General features: G+C 37.4%; 1 protein-coding gene across 1 annotated transcript; it reads left to right on the top strand.

Moving 5' to 3' along the window:
• Positions 1–3,454: 3,454 nt before the first annotated feature.
• LOC132159128 (uncharacterized) lies at positions 3,455–8,291 on the top strand. The gene is made up of 10 exons (XM_059568699.1): positions 3,455–3,509; positions 3,627–3,707; positions 3,782–3,893; positions 3,999–4,124; positions 4,255–4,338; positions 4,646–4,732; positions 5,099–5,334; positions 5,543–5,702; positions 7,824–7,930; positions 8,104–8,291. Exons 1-10 carry the CDS (start codon positions 3,480–3,482, stop codon positions 8,152–8,154), a joined length of 1,074 nt encoding a protein of 357 aa, XP_059424682.1. The 5' UTR covers positions 3,455–3,479; the 3' UTR covers positions 8,155–8,291.
• Positions 8,292–10,135: the final 1,844 nt, after the last annotated feature.

Here is a 10,135-nt window from a genome sequence, read left to right on the forward strand (position 1 = left end):
CAATATATCATTATATAAATATACATATTTTTTTTATAAAATAAAAAACGTTTAACACCTATATAGGTCACAAATTCTAAATCTGGCAGCGGGTATATAAGCTGGGGTCTGTGACCATCGCGCTCACACACAGCGTACTCACACCTCACTCACTCAGTGGACATCCCAACTGGACATCCCAACTGTCAGTTTCTCTGAGGTAATTCTTCTAATTAACCATTCTATTTAAATTAAAAACACAAAAACAAAATGACATATAATGTACGTTACATGATATAAATAATAATAATATGGAATTATAAGGACAGTAACGTTAGCTTTTGAGCGAAATTTTCTCATGGTAAAACGGCCGTTTCCACAAGAAATTGAATAAATTGTCATAAAATTGACGGACTTTCTTTTCCAGTAATAAATGTACCACATTTACTCAGACAAACTGTTTTTCCGTCTTTTTCTTTAACTTTATACCACTGGTCCGCACTGTCATCGCCGTTATTTGTCGTTAAATACCGTTATGTTTACGTGATGTCATTTGGTCTAAAGAAGTAGCTTATCCTTTTCAGATAAGCTCATTAATTTTTTAGGGTCTGTCATGTTAACATTAGCTACTTTAAAATAAATTATGAATACAATTAATATCATTTTTGTAAATTATACTTTATTTGAAAATTAACGCGCCTTCTCACAGGCTTGGCTGTGAGCGCGCGCGTCCCTCAACCTCCGCACGAGCGCGACGGTGCCGTCATCACAGTGGGCGCGAGACCCCATTTCGCGCAAATGTGTGCACGGCATTTTTTGTAAATTTGCACGAAACTCCGCTTCCAGAGGTGCACGACTTCGAGCTTATTCTGGCCAAACAGCCAGCACCCAGTTTGCGCTTGCATTTAAAAAAAGAGCCTAGAAATAAGCAGGGAAAAAAAGAAGAAATAAGCCTTTTTGGTGAAAATAAAGGTCCATGTTTAACAAAACATAACAAAACCAGAACAAACTATAAATACATAAATACAAAACACACAAACAAAATAAAATAAAAATAAAATAATAATAATAATAATTATAGTAATAATTATAGAAATTACACTTTAATGCACAACCGGTTAGGCAATTCACAATTCAGGCATTGTATCTAATATCATCTGTATCCTTTGAAGTAACAAGTGTAAATAAAATTGTCCCACGTCGACGTATATGTGATTTCAATTCACTTTGTCTCTTTTCTGTGCTTTCCAGACCCTGCCCTACAGACAGATTACCATGATGTCATCTCAGAAGGTAGGCTTGTCTTGCAAAAAAGGTTTTCAAATTTACAGCATATTGCTGACATGCCAGAAAAGGGATCGATTTCACAGCAATGTGATAAGTTCAATGTTATATCAAGATGTTTTTCACCTTATAATGTGGCGTGAAAGATCACTGTATTTGCCTAAAAATTTACGATCTTTAGGTTTTTTTACTTAAATAACATGCGTGTACACATTTGCAGAGAAAAAAACACATAGCTGTGTCACACAACTGGATGCCTGCAGAAGCTAGGAAAAGAGAATACAAACGACTATGGCAGAGGGTACAACGGAAAATGAGAAATGTGCACATTAACGCAGCTGGTCCTAGTACTGTGCTAAACAATGAAGCACACAATCCCAGGGACACTATGCCAATCTGGAACCCAGGCCTAAAAAATGCAATGACTGGAGAATCTAATAGTGACAGCAATGAAATGTCGTTTGTCAATACTGACATCAGTGCAGTCACATCACTACAACATACAATGGCAGAAGACACAGAGAATATGGTTCTTGAATATTCCAGTAGTGACATGGATGGAGAGTTTTTTCAGAATACTGCCAACATTGATATGCCCACTGAAAATTTAGAAGAGGAGTTAAAGAGGTGGATCAATGAATATAATATCAAGCACAATGCTGCAGAAAAACTGCTCAAAATTCTCAGGAATCACGGGCATAAACACCTGCCATCTACTACTAAAACATTATTAAAAACGGATCCTGTTGAAAGCCAAATGGTGTCTGGTGTGGAATGCATTAAATTAGGAGTGACTGAACAATTAATCATGTGCTTGAATCGGTATCCCTACAATTATGCAAAAGACATCACTGAGCTTGAGATTTCCCTCAATGTAGATGGACTGCCACTCTTTAAGAGCACTGGTAAATCTTTCTGGCCTGTACTCTGCACAGTACATCTAAAACCAGCAAGCACATTTCCTTTGACCATTGCCCTCACTGAGACCAAGCCCAAATCACTGGACTTCATTAAAGTCATATCAGATGAACTGAAAATGATTCTAATGAATGGCTTTGCATGGGGAGAAACAACACTCAATGTAAGATTGAGATGCATTACCTGTGATGCACCAGCAAAAGCCATGCTGAAGTGCATCAAACAATTCTCAGGTTACTATGGCTGTGACAAATGCACCCAAAAAGGCAACTGGGAGGGGCGCATCACTTACCAACAAGTGCATGACCTCACTTTGAGGAACGATGTCTCATTTAGAGAGCAACACCAACCAGAACATCATCACGAAAATGCTGTGTCCCCTTTCAGCAATCTCCAAATTGACATGATCAAGTCTTTCCCTGCTGACTACATGCACCAGTGCTGCCTGGGAGTGATGAGAAAAATGCTCCTACTATGGTCACAGGGCAAGTCGGGGCATCGACTATCGCCGGCTCAGCTGAGGGAGGTCAATCAGAGGCTAAGGAACTTGAGAAATGACATACCCCATATTTTTGCCAGGAAGCCACGCAGTCTGGAGGAATTGGAGAGGTGGAAGGCCACTGAATTCAGGCAGTTTATGCTCTACACTGGCAAAGTTGTTCTCCGGGGAATCCTGCCAGAAACCCTATACAGTCATTTCATGGCCTTTAGTGTGGCTTTGTGTATACTAGTGTCTCCACATTTAACACAAACCCACAATGTGTATGCCCATGAACTCCTCACATATTTTGTAGAACAAGGCCGGCACATATATGGGAAAGAATTCCTAGTGTACAATGTGCACTCACTGCTTCACCTCACTGCTGATGCCACCACATATGGATCATTAGACAAATGTAGTGCCTTTGCGTTTGAGAGCTACATGCACCAGCTGAAGAAGATGGTTAGATCAGGAAACCATGTTCTAGTCCAAGCAGCAAAACGGCTCCAAGAACGTTCACAGATTCCTATACAAACAAGTGAAGAGAAACCAATACAATTGAAACATCCTAATAATGTTTACATTGTTAGCCCAACATCCTGCTGTGAAGTTCTGGAGAGGACCAACTCCGGAAAGCTCTTATGTAGAGTATTCTCGCACTTAACGTCGTACCTTTACCAGCCATGTGACTCGATGTTCTATGGAGCCTATGTATGTGGTCCATCTAAGATGGAGATACTGGACAAGGCAAACTTGCAAGGAAGGGCAATGATCCTTGAGGATGGGCATGGCCGCAAAGTTGTCTTTTCTCTCCTTCATGACCTTGATTAATGAAATATGGAAATATGTACATAGTTAGTATTATTTTTTTTCTGTCATTGCTTTAATGTCTTAACTTAGATTTCATATACTGAATATTGACCGTCTTTTCTAAGGAGTGTCTGTTCTTCTGTTTGTAATGTAGGTTGGATTTTACATAGTTATTTTTGAACAAGAAAATGCAATTGCTGTGGCGCCTGCATTATGGGTAGAGGAGGTGAATGGGGTAAGGGTACATGCGCACACACACACACACACACACGTAATACCGGAAATAACATATTCCCTGAAATGTTTTAGGTTCTGATTTGCTACTGGCCCCGTAGAAACGCTGCTGCCATGGCAAAGGCCTCCCAAAGGCCAGATAAGGAGCTCTGGAAGCGGCACAAAATAAGAATACTCTCCGAGACTGGTGAGAAAACTGAATAAATATATAGTCATATGAAAGTACACTGCCTTTACACAGTAAAATGATTACAAAAACTAAAAAGACAACTCAAATTTACTCTGTCCTTAGACAACTATAAGACAGCCAGAGAACGAGCCAAAAAAGCTGTAGAAAGTTCAAACGTGGACACAGAAGAAGAGGTGCTAAAAGAGCGGAAAAAAAAAGTACCATCAAAATACTGGACCGAGAGTGAAGGTAAACATATGCGATTGCTTTTTGTCATGCATTAGTCCACTGTTTATGTATAAAAATCATGCCATGATTACAGAGAAAACTACTCTATAAAACTAAACTATATATAAACTGTTTCATCCTGAATGAATAGGAGAATGTGAGATTCCTACCAAAAAAAGGAGAAAAATGTCAACATCCTCTCAGAAGCCATCAAGCCTCCCAAAGCCTCCAAGTTGTAAGTAACAGATTTAACTTTTGGTGTAATTTCTTGTGTTGTGTTGATTTGATGGTGGTGCGTCAGCGTCAATGAGTGAACAGGCAAAATAAGTGCATTGCCAGCTGACGGGAAGAAGCTATTTTGTGTGAAATACAGTACAAACAAATTTCTAATGGAAATCCTATTTTAAAAAAGTTTTGAATTTGGTTGGAGTGTCTTATATTGTGTGAGTTGTAGGTTGGTATTTTTTGTCATGGCATTTTGTGTAAAAGTACTCAACTCCCCTGAACTGAGTTTATCGCATGCTTTCAATGTCTGTTTTTAGACAAACCACCTACTGACATCACAGCTCACTCACCTGAGGAAGATGAGCCATCCCTTCCAAATCTTTCAGCTAATAATACTTTTCATGGTATGCATTTTTAATGTTGATATTCTATTCATTTGTTAAGATAAATGGTTTTTTTTTAATCTTCAGTAAATTAAGATTATGGCTGCATTTTCTAATCTCAATCTCTGTTACCTTAAATTATACATTCATCTCTGTAAAGCTGCTTTTAAACAATCTGCATCGTTAAAAGTGCTATATAAATGAAGATGACTTGACTTACTATCCAAATTAGACCAGCTATTGCATCTGGCAATACAGTCATGCCAATGTCTATATTTTATTTCTTGAAGTACCACACATATGCCTGAATACTAAGCAAATAACTAAATGTCAAGATGAACCCCCCCTTCCATCATCATCATCATCTCACCCATCTAAATTTTTCAGATTTCCAGCATCTCATCGAACAATCTGAGCAGCGGATGCTCCTCGCAATTGAGAGAATGTCAACAGATATTTCCAATTCTATTGAGCGTCTGATCCAGGCTATTCAACAGAATCGTCCTGGTCCGGCAACCATCACAACACCACCACAGGAGACCATTGAGAGGCCCTGCAAAACATTGCAGGAGCTGCAAGCTTTCCTATTAAAACTTGAGGGCCCAGAAGGGAAAAAAAGGATGGTATGTTGATATAGCACAGGGGTCAGTAACCTTTTTGTCACAAAAGTGACATTTTTAAGTTCAAAATGTAGATCTGTGTGCATGTAGGCTAAATTATCAGAATTAAATACATACACCTCTCGCATTTGCTTGTGTGTCAGCAGTTACCCTGCTCCATGTGGCATTGCAATACTAACAATTGCTTTATTTATCTTTATATGTTGCATAGATACAGTTTTTGAGCCTGATGGGAGGTAGCAACATTGGAGACGCTGTGAGGAGAATCCTTCGGAAAATAGCCACCAATGAGGCCTGGTCAAATTACAGCCTGAAAGGCCGAAAAGGAAAACTGACCTTCATTGGGACAGCCCTCCACCATATTGTTTTAAGTATGCTTTTCAAAACTTCTCTCTTCTTTTCACTTCATCATGCAACTTTTTAAAGAGCAAATGATAAACAGAAAAATGTCTGTACTGTCCATGTACCTTCAAATAATTTGTTTTCTCGTTTTTGACTTCTAAACGAAAAAAAAAACAAGTAAAAAAAAAAAAATAATAATTTTATTCAGCAAGGATGCATTAAATTGGCCAGAAAAGAGAGTTAAGATTTACATTTCAAATAAATGCTGCTTTTTTTTCTTTCATTTATCAAATAACCCTGAAAAACACAAAAATGTGAAGAAGCACAACTGTTTTCATCACTAATAATCATAAATGTTTCATATGGTTTTAGTTTTACTTATTCACTTATTCATATTGCTCATAAAGTGTACTTTTGGATGTCAAAACTTTATTAAAATAAACTAAACAAATAAATGTAAATGTAAATATGAGAATTTAAAAAATAAAATAACAGATGCATTGTGATATAGGTGACAAAATATTGTGAGAAAATATGAATATGAAGTTATTTAATGAACTTCCTCACTTAACCAGTTATCTGTGCTTCCTCAGCAATGAAGTTCCACATTTCCGAACACGAAAATGCATGCAGCAAATAAGCCGTTCACAATATTTTCTTCAGTTAACTCCAAATTTCTCCCACATATCGGACTTGATTTTTGATGACGTATTGTCGACAACTTTACAAACTCCTCCACTAGCTATTCTTTTCTTAAACTCCTCAGAATCCATCTCGACGACTGCAAGCAGATCGCGCGCGCGGTTATGATGAATTTTTAAAAGTGGAAGTATAGTTAACGTTATAGATTCCTGGGAGGGCGTGGCGCGTGGACACAAATAAACTGATATGGATTTTAAATTGTTTTATTAAAAATTATTTTATCAACTTGAAATACAGGCATATTTTTATAGATGTGTTCCTAAAAATATGCATTACGTTTGCATGTGATTGTTTTAAACCCATGTTTCCCCCGTGTCCGACCCGACCTGCACCCGTATCCGACACAGGTGGATATTTTTCATCCGTTTGAGCAAAAACCTACAGGTACCCGAACCCGTGCAGGACTCTAGCTGTAAACTACACCATATAGGCCTATGCTTATATTTAATTTCACGAAAACACAAAAACATTTGCAATATTACAAATACAAATTATTGTAGACTATCACAAGACCCATTTATGAATTAGTTAATTAGTTTTTCCGATTACAAAATCAAGTCGTTATTTTAGTAGCATGAAAAAAACAATAGGATTATAAATTAATATCTCACTTACATATACAGTTTTCCACGAGTGAATTCAGTGAAATCCAGATTGTGTCTGTCTCTGTCTGAGGTGAGCGGCACTGGCGTGAACGCGGCAAAAGCTCCCGCAAACCAGCAGTTTTTTTTCTTAACTCTTATCTAAACTCATATGATTGGTTATTGCAACATGAGCTCATCAGATTCGTGTCTGATTGTTTATAATGCTCAACGCTTAAATAAAAATTCATATTTTGCATGTCATAACTGCCTACTGTAATATGGCGTAACACTTTTAATTTATTTTCACATTTTATGTCAATAGTGATAATCGTCATATATTTATTTAGATTATTTTAACCCCCTTGTAGAATATGCATTTGTATCCATTTTGGAGGGAGCAGGGCAATTGCGTCATCAGCAATATTATTTCCACATCGCGCCGTTCCCCGGTGCTGTCCGAGGCGATGGTGCTGAATCGGTTGATCAGTTCTTATTATAGAATCAATTATTCTCTCGTGCAGGGCTGCTTCACTGCGTTATGTGAAAAAGCGGTGTTCTTTATAAAAGTACTACAGAAATAGTTGAAATCGCATCTATTAGGACTAATGGGATATTATAACAAATATAAAATAAAAATATAAAATAATCCAAACTATAAAAATACCTATAATAGCCTAGTCTACATATTTAAAAATGTATAACAATAACGTCATAATAATGGTCCATTTTAAATGTTTAAGTGTCTCTTTTTTCAATTTTTGTTCGGTGGAGCTGTGACTATTGTTCTTGTAAAAACTTTTCAGCATAGTTTTGAGCCCTGAGACTTTTCACATTTATTTTGTTACATTTTTTTTTCTCTTCTAGGTGCTTGTGCCAAACAATTTCCGAAACACACAGAAAAGGAAATTGATACATGTATAGGGGAAACCCTCAAACATGCACCTCACCGTGTCAAGTTGGTCGCAACACCTGTAAGTTGTTTTATTCAATGAGAGCTCTCTCTCTCTCTCTCTCTCTCTATTCTCTAGAATAACATAACTGTTTTGATTTATTTACTTAGTACCGGTACTTATAAACAAAGTGGAGTTAAAAGTAATTAAAAAGTCATTGAAGTGATTGGTAAATATAATGTTAATTTTTTCAGGCAGCGGAAGAAGAACTTCGGGCACCTCCTGAGGATGGAGACAGTGACTGATACACACACACACACACACACACACACACACACACACACACAGTATATATTTAATATAAATTATTGTTTTTGTTATTTGTTGTTCACCATTTACGCAACATAAAATGAATATAAATATGTGTTCTTGTTGTTATTACTGTTTCCTAATATTTGTGTGTGTGTATAATATATATATATATAATTTATGTAATATATAATTTATTTATAATCTGTTTTTGTTCACACAAAATAAATGACTGATTTTATCTTTGAATGTGTTAAACGTGCATGCTTATTCCTATTTAAAGTTCTGAAAGAACAAGTGTTTTTTGCAGTAAAATTCTAGTTTGGTTCCCTACAGGTCCTTGAGACCAGTGGGGACGTTCTGAAAACGTTCACATAACGTCCTGAATGTTCTGTGAAGGTCCTCAAAATAACGTCCCCCGACCCTTTAAAGAACTCCACATCATGACCGTCTACGAACGTTCCCGGAACGTTACTAGGCGACGTCCTTGACACCAGTGGGGACGTTCTGAGAACGTTCTGGGAACATCACATTTGCAAATATAACATGGTCCCCTAAACGTTCCGATAACGTCCTGAATGTTCTGTGAAGGTCCGCAAAATAACGTCCCCCGACCCTTTAAAGAACTCCACATCATGACCGTCTCCAAACGTTCCCGGAACGTTACTAGGCGACGTCCTTGACACCAGTGGGGACGTTCTGAGAACGTCCTGGGAACGTAGCATTTCTAGCTGGGTTATTTCTACTATCTCTTACGAGTTATAAAAAAGATGAGGCGGACGGAGTTTAAAGCTAAACTTAGCCCTGCTATTTTTGAGCTGATCAAGTCAGTGCAGCAGCGTTATCCAGCCTTATTAGCTAGATTTGCTAGAAGTCGATAGAACAATACTCACCCTAAAGTTGTTGATGTAACATTTAATGCCCTTCTCCGTGCAATGAAATTCATTTACAGTCATCAGGGGAAGTTCTTTTAAGATGAAAAATCTTCTCCTCTTGTCAATTTGAAAGCTCTACGGAAAGAGCAATGGTTTCCCCGCACAGCACCGGATTTAAATAAGCCCCCCTGAGGAAAAACATTGTGTACAGGAGCAGAGCTAAACGCTCCAAATTGAAAATATTATCAATTTATTTTTTGCTCGATTCATGAATCGATACATTAAGATTATCAGGATATCAAAACATTTAATAAAAACATGTTTTTCATTTAAAAATCGATTACACATATTAAGTTACACATACGTCTCGATGAAATATCGGTGTTTAACTTTCAACACTGCCCCCTAGTGGTCGGGAGCACTTCCGTTGTGTTGTGGCTTAATTTCGTTGTATTGTGGCTTAATTTCGTTGTGTTGTGAGAATTTCGTTGTGTTGTGGCTTAATGTATTTGTGTTGTGGCTTAATTTCGTTGTGTTGTGGCTTAATTTCGTTGTGTTGTGGCTTAATTTTGTTGTGTTGTGGCTTAATTTCGTTGTGTTGTGGCTTAATTTCGTTGTGTTGTGGCTTAATGTATTTGTGTTGTGGCTTAATGTATTTGTGTTGTGGCTTAATTTCGTTGTGTTGTGGCTTAATTTCGTTGTGTTGTGGCTTAATTTCGTTGTGTTGTGGCTTAATGTATTTGTGTTGTGGCTTAATGTCGTTGTGTTGTGAGCTTATGTTTGCTTTTTTAATGTCGTTGTGTTGTGCACTACTGGGCCACTGTACATTAAAAAAATCATTGCAAAAGAACCTGACGTGAGATTTAAAATAAATTAAAAGAGGCTTCGAGGCAGAGGAATTTGCCTCGATAATTTTTTTGTAATCGAGTTACTCGAGGAATCGTTTCAGCCCTAGTTTAAAATCAACATCTTCTTGGTGTCATAGTTTGTGACGTGGCAAAGGACTATAGTCACTGATCTATATATAATGACTGGATTGTTCATAGTGTTATCTAAACTGCAGTGAAACCACAAGAAGTGTTCGAGCCGCAAACACGAACCG

Source organism: Carassius carassius, chromosome 16 (assembly GCF_963082965.1).
Source record: "Carassius carassius chromosome 16, fCarCar2.1, whole genome shotgun sequence".
NCBI lineage: Eukaryota > Metazoa > Chordata > Actinopteri > Cypriniformes > Cyprinidae > Carassius > Carassius carassius.

Bases quoted from the DNA above. Each gene is read 5' to 3' on its own strand.
- LOC132159128 (XM_059568699.1), top strand. From the start codon at position 3,480: ATGACCTTGATTAATGAAATATGGAAATAT. The intron at 3,708-3,781 runs GTAAGGGTACAT...GAAATGTTTTAG, and splicing joins GGGTAGAGGAGGTGAATGGG to GTTCTGATTTGCTACTGGCC. The intron at 5,703-7,823 runs GTATGCTTTTCA...TTTCTCTTCTAG, and splicing joins CCTCCACCATATTGTTTTAA to GTGCTTGTGCCAAACAATTT.